General features: G+C 59.5%; 1 protein-coding gene across 6 annotated transcripts in view; it reads left to right on the forward strand.

The window, feature by feature from the left end:
• LOC144307278 (sodium/potassium-transporting ATPase subunit alpha-4) overlaps positions 1 to 16,383 on the forward strand; it is a 28,681-nt gene that overhangs the window by 9,822 nt on the left and 2,476 nt on the right. The window contains exons 1-14 of one of the 6 annotated variants that reach the window (XM_077886905.1): positions 743 to 947; positions 1,077 to 1,275; positions 1,454 to 1,563; positions 1,734 to 1,868; positions 4,898 to 5,087; positions 5,225 to 5,397; positions 8,351 to 8,487; positions 8,868 to 9,018; positions 9,277 to 9,445; positions 10,642 to 10,796; positions 10,936 to 11,059; positions 12,275 to 12,420; positions 14,922 to 15,052; positions 15,146 to 15,247. In XM_077886905.1, coding sequence (XP_077743031.1) covers positions 918 to 947; positions 1,077 to 1,275; positions 1,454 to 1,563; positions 1,734 to 1,868; positions 4,898 to 5,087; positions 5,225 to 5,397; positions 8,351 to 8,487; positions 8,868 to 9,018; positions 9,277 to 9,445; positions 10,642 to 10,796; positions 10,936 to 11,059; positions 12,275 to 12,420; positions 14,922 to 15,052; positions 15,146 to 15,247 — 1,952 coding nt within the window. In that variant the 5' untranslated portion in view covers positions 743 to 917. Of the gene's footprint in view, positions 1 to 742; positions 948 to 1,076; positions 1,276 to 1,453; positions 1,564 to 1,733; positions 1,869 to 4,897; positions 5,088 to 5,224; positions 5,398 to 8,350; positions 8,488 to 8,867; positions 9,019 to 9,276; positions 9,446 to 10,641; positions 10,797 to 10,935; positions 11,060 to 12,274; positions 12,421 to 12,703; positions 13,024 to 13,056; positions 13,531 to 14,921; positions 15,053 to 15,145; positions 15,248 to 16,383 lie in introns of those variants that run through there. The other 5 variants (XM_077886900.1, XM_077886901.1, XM_077886903.1 and 2 more) reach the window with 5 other exon arrangements.

Raw genomic sequence — 16,383 nt, forward strand, 5'->3', positions numbered from 1 at the left:
TACAAACTATGCTTTTGTGTGACCCTCACACTCTCTGGTGGGAGGTGAAATCATCTTTTTCCCCCAGTTTTTCACATAACATGGTCATCCCTGGTTTATTGGTCACCTATGTTAGGATATGCTCTAGTTTATCAATATTCTTCTTAAAATAGAAACAAGAATGATACTCAGGGTGTGGTTGGTTAGCACAAAAACCTCAGGACTGGTGCTAATATGTAAATAAATCATAACCCCGTGATCAGGCTTCTATATTCATATAACCCTCGCCTGGGCAGCCCCGGGGGCTCAGTTTAGCGCTGCCTTCAGCCCAGGGCCTGATCCTGACGTCCCAGGATCAAGTCCCACATCATGCTCCCTGCATGGAGCCTGCTTCTCCCTCTGCCTGTGTCTCTGCCTCTCTCTCTCTCTCTCTCTGTGTCTCTAATGAATAAATAAATAAAATCTTGAAAAAAAAATATAATCCTCACCTAAGAACATATTAGTTTTTAAAACAACCCCGCCACCCAGCTGACTTTCATTGAACTCCTGGTCCACATAATGAACGTCAACAAAAATTTCCCGGTTTAAACAATTTCTCAAGTCCTTTCCAATGTTGCAATATTCTTTCTCAATTTCAAGATTCTCCCCCTTTTTCTTCTTCTTTTTTTTTTTTTTTTTTTCTTTCCATTGGTACAAGTCCCGTTACGCCACAGTGGAAGGTTAGCTACTGACCTGGTCCCCGGGAAGGCTGGACTTGAGAAGGGTGCTTGAACTTGACTGGAACAGGGCTGCTGAACAGAAGAGACGAAAAGGGTCCAGGGGAGCAGAACATTCCGGGGGAGAAGGTCATCCTCTATGGTCCCTGGTAAAGGAAGACACTCTTTTTCCGAAGCTCGGTCGTAAAGCACAAACATGATCCCTCCCCGACTTCCTTTGCCATGGCCACAGATGGAATTGCTAAAGACGAGGTGGGAGCAAAAGGGAAACACCCAAAAAATGTCAATAGCAAGAGAAACCATCGGATTTCCAGAACGCCAAGTGGTGGGAGCAGCTGCCCTGGCCATCTCCGGTAATTCTCAGCGTCTTCACGGCCTTAGGTGTGTCTGACCCTGACGGCCAAGCGCATGGCGCGCAAGAACTGCCTGGTGAAGAACCTGGAGGCAGTGGAGACGCTGGGCTCCACGTCCACCATCTGCTCCGACAAGACGGGCACCCTCACCCAGAACCGCATGACCGTCGCCCACATGTGGTTCGACAAGACCATATACGAGGCCGACACCAGCGAAGAGCAGACCGGTGAGCAGCGGCCCCGGCGGGCCTCACGGCGGGGATGGCTGGTGCGGGGCTGAGGGACTGACGGGACGGCTGGGCCCTGGCTGCAGGGAGTGGGGGGACAGGGCAGGTGCAGGCAAGTCCCTGCTCTAAACCCCCCCCACCACCCGCCCTCACTCACGAGTCTCTTCTTCCTCCCCAGGGAAGACGTTTGCCAAGGGCTCCACTACCTGGTTCATCCTGGCCCGAATCGCTGCCCTCTGCAACCGAGCTGACTTTAAGCCTAACCAGGAGACCCTTCCCATTGCCAAGGTATCAGTCCTGGGGGGGACCCCGGGGTGTCTAGGGCAACCCCGCCCTCTTCCCAGAGATCCCTATCCTGGCGCTCAGCGATCACCGCCAGGACCTCCCCATTGTGCCCTGTCCTGGACCGCACCTCTCGGGCTCACCTGGGGCTCCCCTCGCCAACCCCATCCCGGCAGCGGGCAACAACAGGGGATGCTTCCGAGTCCGCCCTCCTCAAGTTCATCGAGCAGTCGTACAGTTCTGTCGAGGAGATGAGAGAGCAGAACCCCAAGGTGGCAGAGATTCCCTTTAATTCCACCAACAAGTACCAGGTACAGAACCCACGGGGGTGGGATGGTGGCGGGAGACGGGGGGGCTCAGCATTTGGGGAAACGGGAGCTTTGCCTTCGCCTTCACCTTCACTGTCCCCTCAGCACAACAGAATAGAGACCGTGGGTAACCAGCACCCCACGGCGGGGGGCAGGTGTGGGGGGAAGGCTCAGCTCAAGGGAAAGTGTCTGGCAGGTAAAGGGAGGCAGTGGCGTTCGGGCCTAAGTGGAGCAGAGAGGGCGCGCGGGGGTGTCGCGTGGGTAGCAAGGGCTGCTCCGTGACAGCCACGGGGGCTCCTGCGAGGTTGGCCGCCCAGGTGAGGCTGGGTTTGCAAGGCCCCGCCCGTTGGCGCCTCACTTCACTCCAGCTGTGATCCTAGCAGCTGCCAGCAGGTAGGTGATGGGGCGGGGGCTCCAGCCTCCAGGAAGGTCGGGCTCCTACGGGACAGTCATGGTTTGCTCAGAGGAGCGGAATTCTCAATGCGCTACCACAGGGGCCAGACGCTCAGGTGCGGTCGAGACAGGAGAAAGGAGACCGCCCCCCCAAAAAAAAAGTCAGTTTTGTTTTCCTGTCTTAAAAAACACATAACCGTGCTCGCTTTGGCAGTGCAGGTACTAATGGGCGAACAACACAGAGGGGCAGCAGGGCCTGCGGACGGGCTAACGCACCTGGCGTCATAGGTGAAAGTTGCTAAGACAGTAGGTCCCCCCCGCCCCGATTTTCCTCACGAGGGAAAGGAAATCATAGCTTAAAAAAAATAGCAATAACATAACAAAAGCTACATACGGGGTTTTGAGTTTTTAAAACCCACTTGCAAAAAAAAAAAACCCACTTGCCTGTGTCCTCACACTGCACACGGAGCCAGTAAGGGTTAAAGGAACAGCTCCAGAGTCCTCCTGTCTCCGCCGGCTCCCAGCCGGTGTAATAAGATAAGTCTCCCGAGCCCGAACTGCAAACTTATGTCTACTTTTCTCCCGACGTTCGGTGGCCTCACAGCCCAGACAAGAATTCTGTGCGCGGCGGGCCCGGATCAAAGCCGGTGCCTGCAAAGAGGTAGATATTTCTTTCTCCACGTGATTTGAAATAAAAGCAAAACGTAATCTCTGCCGTTTGTTGGGGTGTCCAACAAAAGAGCCACTTTCCAAAAAAAAAAAAAATAGCCACTTTCCCCCAGAGGACTAGGTTAGTTAGTGGATCTCCTGAGCTACCGGGCAGCACGTGTGGAGGGCACGGTCTTCCTCTGCGGCACCCGCCCCGCGTGTGCTCGGCCCCACGGGGGACTCCGGGGACAGCAGGAGCCCCGGGCTCTGCGAGGCCGCCCCCCCCCCACCTCTTCCTTGCTCTCAGGTTGAAATGAAAGGAGGGTCCTCTGTTCTGGTATTTCCGGCTTTCTCTCACCTTTTATCCATAATTTCTAACAAGATGTGAGTTTTTCGTGACCAAGTTACCCCGCATGTGTAGGCCCTGCTGTCCCCCCCCCCCATCATCTGCAGTAAGCACTCGGGAGATCAAGCTTTTTAAAAAACCTCGCAGAGCTTTCTGTTGAAACAAGTCGCGGTTCTCCCTCTTACCGGCTCAAGCGTGTTTTGAATGTAGCTGAAAGTCACAGGAAACACTTGAAAGTCTCCAGTGGGACGGTCTTAAGAGCATTTTACGCACAGGCTACCCCCGCCGCACCTTGCTGGTCCCCTGGGCGGTGTGGTCGCCTCTGCACCTGCTCCCCTCGAGGCGCAGGTTCTGGGCCGGAACAGGCTACATACGGGAGAGGGGCCTCCCGGCGCGGAAGGGGAGCTGCAGCGTAGTCCCCGCTCACAGAGCACAGCACCCTCTCCCCTCCGGGTCTGTGGTCCCCTCACGTTCACTCGTGAATGTGGCCTTCCTGCCCACCCCGACCCCGACCCTGACCCCGACCCCGACCCCGGCCCCACGCAACCACTAGCCCCTGGGACTTCCCGCACCGTCGGGAGAGTTGCAAACGGATAACCACGACTAACCTACTCCTGGACTCTGCTTCATGGTTGTCCAGGCACTTTTTTAACAATGATCTGACCCTCAAACAGCAGGACGTGAACTGCGTGGATCCACTTGAAACGCCGACGTTTCTCGGTAAACGCAGCTCGGTCCTGTCCGAGGATTTTCTCTCCCCTGTGATTCTCTTCACGTTTTCCTTTCCCTGGCTCACGTTCCTGCAAGCATACAGCCTGGGAGACAAAGGACACACAGCATAGGTGTTAACTGACTGTTGGTGTTACTGGTAAGGGTCACGGCAGGCTGAATTTGTAGTGAGGTTTGGGGCGGATTTTTGACTGTGTCGTGTCTCACAAAAACCCAGTGAAGTCAGCACCACAGGCTCTTTTGCACCGTATCAGAGGAGCTGAGGTTTTCAGAGGTTAACGCGGGTTGGCCTGAGGTCACGGAGCACTCCCGCTGGCCCCGGGACACAGGCCTGTGGACCCCCGTCCCCTTCCCTGTCCACTCGGCTGCCTCTGCCCGGCTCACGCTTCTGCTTTCCAGGCAGAGAGGAAGCAGAGAAAGCCAAGCCCTGCTTGTGCCTCAAGGGAAAGCAGAGATGTGGGTGCAAATAACGCACACGGGGGGAGCTGGGATCCCTGGACGGGAGGAGGGGAGGGCTTGAGCCTGAGTCAGATCTGACTGGAGGGAGGGGGCTGTGTTGGGGTCATGGGACAAAGCAAGTGCAGGGGGTTAGGAAACAGGTTGTTTATTGTTTTACCCTCAAAAACCTTTCCCCTGGGACCCCCGGGTGGCTCAGCGGTTGGGCGTCTACCTTTGGCCCAGGGCGTGACCCCAGGGACCCGGGATCGAGTTCCACATCGGGTTCCCTGCGTGGAGCCTGCTTCTCCCTCTGCCTGTGTCTCTGCCTCTGTGTGTGTGTGTGTGTGTGTGTGTCTTTCATGAATAAATAAATAAAATCATAAAAAAAAAACCTTTCCCCTGCTTTCCTACCCCGACCCTCGCTTGTTCCCTCCTCCTGCTGCTGCTGCTGCGAGGACTCCTCCTCTCTCCTCCCCAGATGTCCATCCACCTGCAGGAGGACGGCTCCCAGGCCCACGTCCTGATGATGAAGGGCGCCCCTGAGAGGATCTTAGAGTTTTGCTCCACGTACCTCCTGAAGGGAAAGGAGTACCCCATGGATGACGAGATGAAGAAGAACTTCCAGAATGCCTACCTGGAGCTGGGAGGTCTCGGGGAGCGCGTGCTAGGTGAGGGGCTGCGGACGTAACCTGGAAAGAATGACATCCAAATGCTCATTTGCGGGCTGAGATGTCGGAGATGTTGGGGTGAGCAGGGCTGGGACGCAGGCCCCTGAGTGACAACTGGTCCCTCTGTCTCTCCCCAGGTTTCTGCTTCTTGAACCTGCCTAGCACTTTCTCCAAGGGATTCCGGTTTAATACGGATGAAATCAATTTTCCCATGGAGAACCTTTGTTTTGTGGGGCTCATATCGATGATTGACCCTCCCCGGGCTGCCGTGCCTGACGCTGTGGGCAAGTGTCGTAGTGCGGGGATCAAGGTAAACCCCCGACCGTCCCAGGAGCCCATGGCCTGTCGCACCTTGGAGCAGCGGCGGACAGCCTTGCGTAGAGTAGCTTCTCCATAACCTTGGTTGAATTGAATTGATTTGTTTCCTTGAGCTGATGATTTTTAGTCTTCAGGGAGAACCTAATAGGAAATCCTAAGTTTCTTCTGTAGTTAGAGCCCCGTCGTGTAGGGAGCTTTAAAAATCTGATGCCTGCAGGGCGCCCGGCTGGCTCAGTCGGTGGAGCACGGGGGACCCTTGACCTTGGGACTGTGAGTTCACGCCCCACGCTGGGTGCACAGATTACTTAAACAAGCAAACCTAAGGAAAATCTGATGCCTAGGCCACGCCCCCAAGCCTATTAACTTGGAAGCTCCAGGGTGGGGGTGCAGGCATCTACACTCTTTAAACTTTAAGTCTCAGAGATTTCAGTAGGCAAACTTACCTAAGTTTGAGAACCAGCTCTGAGGACGTGCACAGGACTCATCTAGGGGTCCTGCTGGAATGCAAATGTTGATTCAGCAGGTGCAAGACACCCTGAGTCTGTGCATTTGTAGCAAGCTCCCCGGTGACGCGTCGCCGCTGGTCTGCAGACCACGGCCGGAGTAGCAAGGTGCTAGAAGAGGTCAGGCCAGTGTGCTGCTGGGAGGGCGCCAGGGCTGGTCCGGATGACAGCGGGGAGACTGTGCTGCTGCGAGCCAGGCCCTCAGGGCACCTGACAGGGTGAAGAGCTACGCCAGCAGGTGCGTGTCCAGCAGAAACCAAGATGGGTTGGTCGGAGAGTGAAGCTCCCAGGCCCGGCATGGGGTGGGGCTTGACTTCTTGGGGGGCTTCATGTGAGGATTCCTCTAGTTCTGACATGGTCCGAACCTCGCTTCCAGGTCAGATGCTGGGTTCACCCACATCCTCACAGATCAGGGACCGACACCTTTCCTGCTCATACCTGATAGTCTGGATCCCAGGCTTGGGGGAGAGCAGGTTCGAGGCCGGGCGGGGGGCGGCGCTGGAGGTATTTAGGGGGAAGGGGATGGGAACAGTCAGCGCGGGCTTTCTCTTAGACCTTGACTGTCGGCGGGCCGTTCGTCTGGGGGCAGCTGGGCCGTGCCAAGTTCAATGATGGGCCACTAGAGTGACAACCCAGGAACGGACGTAGGAACTATTCCGAGTGAGCTCCCTACGTGCCACATACTATCCAAGCAGCAGCGTCATTACAGCACGTCTGCGTAGGTAGCCCACGTCCGACCTCCCCGGCTCCCGCATCGTGGCCAGAGCTGGAGAAGGGCCCATTCGAGATTTCTGAGCTTCGAGGTGGCCGTTGGATAGGGAATCACTCTGTGGATGTGAAACGCGCCTCGTCTGGGGAGTTGTGGGTCCCTTAGAGCCCGAAGGAGTTACGATTGCACCTGCAGGCAGGGAAGGCCCGAACGAGGTGGGAGGGGTGAGTCAGCCTGGACGTCATCTCAGCCCGAGGCGAGCCTGAGGCCTTGGGGTGGCACCCACTTCCAGCTCTCGCTATCATCTCGCACTTCCTCGGGGCCCTAAGCTCACAGGACTTTGACAGACGTGGTGAGAAATTCTGAGTCGGCCCCTTTTCACTGTAGGGAAGCGTAAGACACATGCAGGGCGCCGTCCTTCGGGGAGGACAAAGGTCGTGGACAGTCGGCGGGTTGTCACCTGGGGTAGGGCCCTCCAGGGCCACTTCCAGAATGGCTCTGATGCAGAGCTGCTAAAAGGGGTCGGAGGGACCCGGGGTCACAGGCAGCGAAGTTCTTACAAGGAGACGACGGCAGGGCTGGTACTTCCCAGGGAGAACCATGTGCTTGGCCCTTGAGGGGAGAAAAAGAGAGCTAAAAATAAATAAATAGAAGCATCCAATTTTATTTGCCACTGGCAGAGGCTCTGGGCGTCGTGAAGGTGTCTGGGCCTCACCGTGAACCCGGCCCCTCCAAGAACTGCAGTCGGGCACCTACAGCGGACTCAGGCTCTCGGACGGGATGGATTCGGGGACCGAAGGGACAAGGGAACAAGGGGGCAACTCGCAAAACCCCATGGGAACTTCGGAGATGCCATCAGCACCCGCAAGTTGGACAGGACATTGCTTCAGTCCCAAGACGCGTCTCCGTGACAGGAAGCCGCCCCTGCAGGACTGCGCTCCTGCTGCACCTGCTGCACCTGCTGCACCTGCTGCACCTGCGCCACTGTGGAGCCCCACAAGCCCGCGCCCTGGGAACTCGCTCTCGGGGGACCGACTTTGCCTTTCTGTGCATCCAGCCTGGCGTGGGCGTGGGGAAGGCTGCGGGATAGCCCCCCGAGCCACCGGGCCGGGCCCACGGTGCACCTGCCTGACGGGTCCCAGGTGGCTGTTCACGAACCCCCTGGAGTGGCCCCTGTTGCAGAGCACGGGCCCGTGGGGACAGACCAGCCATCCCTGTGCGGCGAGGAGACAAAAGGAGCAGACTGCTAGGACAGCACGGCGCTCGCAGCTGACCGTCGGGGAGGCAGGGACGGGGAGGGCTGGGACCAGGCACCTGCAAAGGGCTGCAGCCCAGGGGAGGCCGCAGTGAGCGGGAGGCAGGGGGAGCTCCGAGCACACCCGGGCCCAGTGCGTGTTTGCCAGACGTCCCTTTGCTGCCACGTGTTCTATGTGTAGGTGTTTGTCTTTTGAGCTTAAAGATGCAGAATAGCTTCTGGAACCATTCTGTGAAATTCTGAATATGGTAATGAACATGCCCGGAGCCCCAATTTGTTCCTGGGGAACCTAGAACCCGACCTGTCCTGTGTCATGGTCTGGGGGTCCTGACCCAGTCCCCGGGGGTGCAGCCACCATAGCGCACATTCTTGGGGATGAGCTGCAACTAGGCCCCGGGGAATGAATAGGGATCCGTTAGGCCCTTAGGTTGTGGGGACAAAGACGATTCTGTGCCCCTTCCCTCCCCTCCCAACCCAGGTGATCATGGTGACCGGGGACCACCCCATCACAGCCAAGGCCATCGCCAAAGGGGTGGGCATCATATCCGAAGGCACCGAGACCGCAGAGGACATGGCTGCCCGGTTGCAGGTCCCTGTCAGCCAGACCAACCCCAGGTGGGGCTCCTGGAGAGCCCGGATCCGCTGTTTGCCCTCCACCCTCGGCCACCCCACCCCGACCCCACTCACCCCCCTGCCTGGAGGCCCCTGCAGCCGGGAGGAGGCTGGGGTTCACTCACTGCAAAGTAAAGCTTAGTAGGAGAACGACCACGTGACTCTGGCCGTGGGTTCTCAGAGGAAGCGGGAGGAAGGACCCCGCAGAGCAGGGGAGAGGCGGGTGGGAAGCGGGGCGTCCGTCCGTCCGTCCGGGGACAGCGGGTGGCTGCGGACAAGGAAGGGGCCGGGCGGAAAGCAGACTCGGAGGCCGTGGCGCAGGCTGCACAGGGGCGCCAGGGCTTCACGGGCTCCTGCCGCAGCCCCTGACATGTCTCCCTCAGGGAAGCCAAGGCCATCGTGGTGCACGGCTCGGATCTGAAGGACATGACGTCGGAGCAGCTGGACGAGATCCTCAAGAACCACACGGAGATCGTGTTCGCGCGGACGTCCCCGCAGCAGAAGCTCATCATCGTGGAGGGCTGCCAGAGGCAGGTGAGCGGGCGCCGCACGGGGCCGGGCCAGCGCAGACCTCCTCGGGCTGGGGGAGTCTCCAAAGAGCCGCCTGCCCGGCCCCTGAGAGGGGCACCAGTCGGGGGCCCCCCCGAGAGTTGTAATGTCCCCGGAGGAGCAGGAGAGGGAAGGGCCAGGCACAAGGGCTTTCAGAAGCAAGGGATGATGGGATCCGAGTGACCCCGGGGCTGGTCTCGATGCGACACAGTGATGACCTGGCTCCTCCTGTGCTTCGCCCAGGGGGCCGTGGTGGCCGTGACCGGGGACGGCGTGAACGACTCCCCCGCGCTCAAGAAGGCTGACATCGGCATCGCCATGGGCATCTCGGGCTCCGACGTGTCCAAGCAGGCCGCCGACATGATCCTGCTGGACGACAACTTTGCGTCCATCGTCACGGGCGTGGAGGAGGGTGAGGGGCAGGGCGCCCGTCGACTCGGGTGACCCCAGGCGGGCTGGAGCTGGTGGGCATCGCTGTCACTCCCCTTGCCCGGCATCCAAGCTCCATGACCCCGCACAGGCTGGGAAGCGTCCACATAAGGCAAAATTCCGTAAATCAGGTTTGGCCGTCCTGGGAACATCACCCCCGGGAGCCCTTCTGGACGAGGTGGGAGGAAAGCGCGGGTGCGACAAGGAGACCAGGGTGTGGTCTAGCATAGGGTGCTCTGTCCTTGCACGCGCACCCCGGGGAGTCCGCAGCAGGTTCCAGGATGTGGCCCCTCCCTGGGACTGCTCCATATGCCACAGTCTCGGGGTCTCTGGGAACCCCTCGCCTGAGTGATGCTGATACGGTGAGATCAGCTGGAGCCCGACCCCAGAACTGACCGCATGAGCCTCACCACCGGCCCTCTGTCCCAGAGAAATCTGAAGACCAGGCCCCCAGGCGAGCGGGGGAGCCCTAGAGTCTGTTCCCCGGGCTCCCCGCCTTCTGCCTGCAGCCAGCTCACTGAAACCCAGGACGACCCATATAATAGTAATAGTCATGCCATGGCACTAGGCCTAGCGTGATCCTGACGCCGTGCTCACTATTCGGTCTCCATTCAATACATTTTCCAGAGCACCGTGCACCAGGCTCTATTCTAGACACTGGGGAGCAAGGGCGGGAAATAAAAAGACACAAATCCCGACCCTCACGTTCCTTCATTTCTAGGGGAGCAAGACAGTCAAGTGCATAGTAGCTTATGGGGAGATGAGCGCCATGGGGCTGGGGTCAGGGACTTGCGAGGCAGGAGGAATGAGGCTCCGGGAGGTGAGAGGGGCCCAAGGTCACAAGCTATTCGTGGCAGAAAATGGGACTGGGAGCCAAGTCCGGGCTGTCTCGGCCTCAGCCTGAAGCTTCTCCGGCCTTGGTGTCGGCGTTCCCAGACACCTTTCAGCCTCGGCCAGGCCCAAGCCTGTGGCATCCTCAGGGACCAGGGGCTGTTACCCCCACTGCATCCGACCACGGGGGGCTCGCTGGTAAAGCACGGCCCCGAGGGTCACGTAGCTCAGGAGCAAAGCGGGTCTAGGACCTCCGGACGCTGCTCTGTAGTGATCTCTGCCCAGGAGCTGCTGTGCGGGCGGGGTCCTCTCTGCGCTTCTCACAGGAGGGTGGCCGTCCTCCCCCAGGCCGCCTCATCTTTGACAACCTCAAGAAATCCATCGCGTACACCCTGACCAGCAACATCCCCGAGATCACCCCCTTCCTGCTGTTCATCATCCTCAGTATCCCCCTGCCTCTGGGCACCATAACCATCCTCTGCATCGACCTGGGCACAGACATGGTGAGGCCCAAACCGGGACGCAGCCGGCGGAGCTCCTGCGAGGGGGACCGGGGCGCAGGGTGAGGGACAGGGCTCGCTCGAGGGACCCCTGTGTTTCCCTCTGAGCTTTGCCTCCCTTGTCTTGCTTTCCACCCTCCAGGTCCCGGCCATCTCCTTGGCTTACGAGTCAGCTGAGAGTGACATCATGAAGAGGGCCCCACGGAATCCCAAGATCGACAACCTGGTGAACAACCGCCTCATCGGCATGGCCTACGGACAGATCGGTGCGGCCCAGGCCGTGGGGCTGGGGTGGGGAGCGGCTGCACCTGCCCGGCCGCCGCAGGCAGCTCCGCTTGCAAGTCAGGGGGGTATTTTGGTGATAACAAACCGTGTGCTGCCACCACCTCCCCCCGGCACGCAGGGAGCCACCCGTGTGTCATCTGCCCTTAGGAGTCCAGCTGGGAAGGAGCAAACATACATGAACTGATAGCGTCTCTCCAAGGGCCGAGGAGTGAGCGTGCACGGGCCACGGGAGGGCAGAACAGGGCAGGGGGCTCCCGAGCCGGCGGGGCAGTCAGGGCGGCCGAGGGGAGGGAACAGGGCTGGCGCTGGTACAGGGAAGATCGCAGATGCACGGTCAGCTGAGCAGGCCCGAGGAGGGGGAGCCCGTGTGCCGCCCCCAGAAGACTGAGTTAGCAGTCTGGGGGGGCCCCTGCTCCCGAGCAAGGAGCCGTAGAGAATGAGGCTGTGGATGCAGGTAGCATTTGTGCTGCGCCAGCCTTGAAAGGCATTCACCAGCCTTTGGAAGTCTTGGCTCCTGAGTTGCCGCTGTAGTGTTTCGGGGAGCAGGAGGGGGATGGACGTGGAAGAGACTGAGGACAGGGGAGACACCCCAATATCTAGAGGAGGAGAGAAACAGATTTAGGAGCCAGACCTACGTCTGGATCCCCAGGTCACCACTTCCTACCTGTGTGATGGTGAATGAGGACTGAATCCTGTTTGGGCTTCAGTGTCCCCACTTATGAAGGGTAAATAGTAGCTTGCAGTCGTGGTGACGTCCACGGGGACCTGCTCAGCTCAGCGGTCAGTAGGCAAACGCTGGCAAACGCTTGGTGGACGGAGCTGTCTCTTGGGGCGGGGGGGGGGGACAGGCCAGCAACACATAGAGGGGGAGGCGCCAGGGGAGGACAGGACCTGATGAGGGTCCTCGTGTGACAGGAAGTGGACACAGAGGAGCCCAGCGCTAGCTCAGGAGGGGGCGGGAATCAATTCCCTCTGAGGTCCTTTCAGTTTTAAGAGTTTGTGACCCGAAGGTGATTCTGGGTCAGAGCCCCGAAACAAATGTCGGGGCTTGGAGACGAGTCCTGCGGAGGTGTGAAGGGGTCGGGTCGCTGATGGCAGCCTCCTGCACACTGGAACCCGGCCGCCACCCCTTCCCTGGTCTGCCTCTCGAGGTCCTTCCCTGAACAGGTTCCTCGGCCCGTGGCTGTCATTCACAGGCATGATCCAGGCCCTGGCCGGATTCTTCACCTACTTTGTGATCCTGGCCGAGAACGGTTTCAAGCCTATTGACCTCCTGGGCATCCGCCTCAACTGGGAGGACCGCTTCTTCAATGACCTGGAGGACAGCTACGGACAGCAGTGGGTGAGCGAAGGGGTGGCGGCCCACACGGGACCGGGAGGGGTGAGGACGGGACAGGGAAGAGTGGGGGACGCAGGCAGCACACAGAGGTGATGCCTCAGGTCCAGTCCTACGGGACCTCGCTCTCCGGTCACATCGGCAAATGCTCCTCAAACGAGCACTTTTCGGACGCGGACTTCATTTCTGTCTGTTGCCGGTCCTTACCTTGCTGGGTCTCTCAGCCTCCTTGCACCGGGAGGTCTTCACCATCATGCCAACGTTCGGGGGCTGGTTTCTGTGTTTCCAGGTTCTGGAAATATCATTGCCCCCGAAAGACCCGTTGCTGGGTCTTCCCTCTGTGTTTCGATCTGTCCCTCCCTCCAGGGGAGTCCAAATTATAGGACTTCAAGTCTGAAAAGCCACGTGCTTTGTACCGACCGCCCTCCCTCGCCTTTCCAAACGTGTTAGGCCCAGCGGGCGCCTCTCTGTAGTACTCTTTCCTAAGACCCTAGATGAGTGAGGCTCAAACTGCAGCCCTCGAGCCAACGGGACGTGTTCAAGAGTGTTAGTAGGTAGGCGTTATCCCCCTACCTGTGAACGTGCCCGTCCCAGTTCCCAAAACCGCGGGGGACGTGACACCGATTATTGCTGGAGTCGTAGGACCACAGAGGATGCAAAGTCTATAGAGGACACATAGTTTGTCATCATCACTCTTTAAATGAGGAAACTGAGTCTGGAAAGACTTTACGACTTGCACCACGTCCCAGGGCGCATCCCTAGGAGGGCCTCTGCGCTGGTTCCTGCCCGGCCCCTTCCTCCTGCACCTCGATGCCTCCAAACCAAGCTGACGGCAGGTTTCTCAGAAGAATGTTGGAATCCGGGTTGTTGGAAAGGCGCCCCCTATACACACCTGGCTTCCCCTCGCTGAGCCCCACGAGGCCATCAGAGGTCAGTGTTCCCAGCCACCAAGGCCGCTCCACGGTCCGATGATGCCCAAAGTCGTCACACCGTCCGCATCTCCTCCATCCTCTGCTCCAGCCTTTGTTAGTTTTATACCTTGAGGCCATCTCTCTGCTGCCAAGAGGCAGCTTACCATATACTCATTTACAATTAATTAAAGGTAATTAAAATTAATTTGAAGTCACGCCAGATTGCATCAAAGACATCTTGAGGTCTCACAGAACGGGCTGGTAACAGCCGCCCCAGGAGTAAACTTCGTCAGGCGGGTCGCTGCCTCTTCCAGGTGATCTCGTACGGACCCCCTGCCCCCCGCCGCCCCCAGGAAGGACTCCGCAGGCTGCCGGAAGCCAGGAGAGCTCCTTACCTTCTAAACACCTCTTGCCCTTAATTCCACTGATCGCCACTCATTCATTCGCGAAGCATCTCCTACGTGCCGGACGCTGTCCTGGCCCTGGGCGCGCCGTAGCAACACACACGGTGCATCTGCTGCTCCTGTGGAGCTTACGTCCTCCCTGGGCGGGGGGCGGGAGGCGGGCGGGTGACAAGCAAATCCCTAACACACTGGGTCGACCTACGGGACTGGGGTCCGAGTGGAGTCCGGGAAGGCTGGGAATTGAGACACCGGAGTGGGCAAGACGGAGACAGCGAAGTGGTGGTGAGGGAGGGGGAGCTGCTCGAAGCGGGAATCCCAGGGCAACAGCTGGACCGGGGCGACCGCGGGCACAAGCAGCCCTGGTGGGGCCTGGAGGGCCGCACGGCTGGGGAGGGAGGCCGAGGCACGCGCAGCCGAGCACCCACGTGAGCGTTTGCATCCCCAGCATCCAGGCAGGAGCGGGGCCGCGGGGCCCGAGCCCGGGTGCTGGCTGGACCCCCGACTCCCAGCCTCTGCCTTCCAACCATCTCGGGCTCCGTCTTGCCCTCCCAGGGCCCAGCCCACGAGCTTCGTTCCGTACGTGGTGTCTCGTCGTTCAGTCATCCACAGTCTCAAATTCTTCGTCCCGTCTCCCCGTTCGCTATGCCCGTGCCGTTCTCGTCTTTGAGACACGGGCTTTCTGGGGGGGCCAACGGAGATGCGCCTCCCCCGGTTCCCGCTGCCCTGGGGACTCCTCTCGGGACCTCCTGGGGTGCTGGCCCCGGCCGGCCCACTCGTCTTCCCCACTAGACTTAGGGTCTAGGCCAGACTTGGGTTCCTCAGACGCGAGGGAGGCCCCGGGGCGAGCGCCCGACTCACTGCCCTCCCTGCGGGGGTGCCCTCCGCCCCACTGCCCTTCCGGGCCCCCCGGGCCGACACCTGCCACCCGGTGCCCTGGGCATGGGAGGGCGGTGCCAGGGTAGGCGGGACAGGTGCTCGCCCCTGGCATGCTCCGGGGGGCCAGGAAAGCGCCGGCAGGTCCCAGGTAGCCCACATGAACCCACGGAGCCCGCGCAGGAAGGGCTGGGGCCAGACGGTGTGACGTGTGGGGCCTAAGACCCCTGGGTCGGCCTTGGGGCCCAGGGTGGCGGGGGAGGGACCAAGCCTGTGGGGTGGATGGGATCCCTCCTGACACGGACCACCCACCCGGCAGACCTACGAGCAGCGGAAGGTGCTGGAGTTCACCTGCCAGACGGCCTTCTTCGTCAGCATCGTGGTCGTGCAGTGGGCTGACCTCATCATCTGCAAGACCCGCCGCAACTCGGTCTTCCAGCAGGGCATGAAGTGAGCGCCCCCGGCCCCCCGCCCTGACACCCACTCCCCCGCCCCCGCCTCTCGCTCCCTTCCTGCAGCGCGCCCTGCAACATTTCTTCCCAGAAACAACATCCTAATATTCGGGATCATGGAGGAGACATTCCTGGCTGCCTTTCTGTCCTACACCCCAGGCATGGACATGGCCCTGCGGATGTACCCCCTCAAGTGAGTCAGGGAGCCACGCAGGCTGGGGGGCCTCAGCCGGGGGGTCCTGGGAGAGGAAGCTGCCTGGGTGGATGGGCTACCCTCGGGATGTAAGGAGAACCGTCTGCGCCCCCACACGTGCGTCCGACTCGGGAGGCACCAGGGCCTGGGCCGAGCGACGGCACTGCGCGGGGCACACGAGGTTAGCGGACTCCCCGGCCCTCAGGTAGCGGCATGGAGGGGCCGCCGGGTGTTGGAACCTCCAGCAGCGGGGCAGGAGCGTGGCTGTCGGGGCGCCGAGGTGACACGCTAGAGCCGCCGGGGTGGGCTGCGCGGAGGGCAGGTGAGCACAAAAATAGCCCGAAGTGCGCCCCGCTCGCCCTGCTGTGACCGACACGCTCGTGTCGGTGGGCGCACACTGAAGTTCTCACTGTCTGGACCCTGGTTGGTTCAAATCATGCCCATGTTTTTGTCTTCTGATTTGTTTTGTTTTACGTCCATGTATTGTCGTGAAAAAACCCGCAAGGAGGAGCGTCTGACCCTCGGTTTCGGCTCACGTCTTGATTTCAAGGTCTTGAGATCGAGCCCCTGCTTGGGGCCCCACGCGCAGCACGGAGTCAGCTTCTCCTCCCTCTCCCTCTGCCCCTGCCCCGGTTGTGTGCACGCAGCACTCTCGCTCACTCGCTCTGTCTCTCTCGAATGCATACGTCAATCTTTTTTTTAAATATTTTTTTAGGGTGGCCTGGGTGGCTCAGCGGTTTAGCGCCTGCCTTCAGCCCAGGGTGTGATCCTGGAGTCCCGGGATCGAGTCCCACGTCGGGCTCCATGCAGGGAGCTTCTCCCTCTGCCTGTGTCTCTGCCTCTCTCTCTCTCTCTGTGTCTCTCATGAATAAATAAATAAAATCTTAAGAAATAATAATAATTTTAAAGATTTTACTTATTCATAAGAGACACAGAGACACAGGCAGAGGGAGAAGCAGGCTTCCTGCGGGGAGCCCGATGCAAGACTGGATCCTAGTACTCTGGGATCACACCCCGGGCTGAAGGCAGACGCTCAACCACTGAGCCACCCAGGTGTCCCATAAATACATAAATCCTAAAAAAAGAAAGAAAGAAAGAAAGAAAGAAAGAAAGAAAGAAAGAAAGAAGAAAGAAAG

This window comes from Canis aureus, chromosome 38 (genome assembly GCF_053574225.1).
Source record: "Canis aureus isolate CA01 chromosome 38, VMU_Caureus_v.1.0, whole genome shotgun sequence".
NCBI classification, from domain to species: Eukaryota; Metazoa; Chordata; class Mammalia; order Carnivora; family Canidae; genus Canis; species Canis aureus.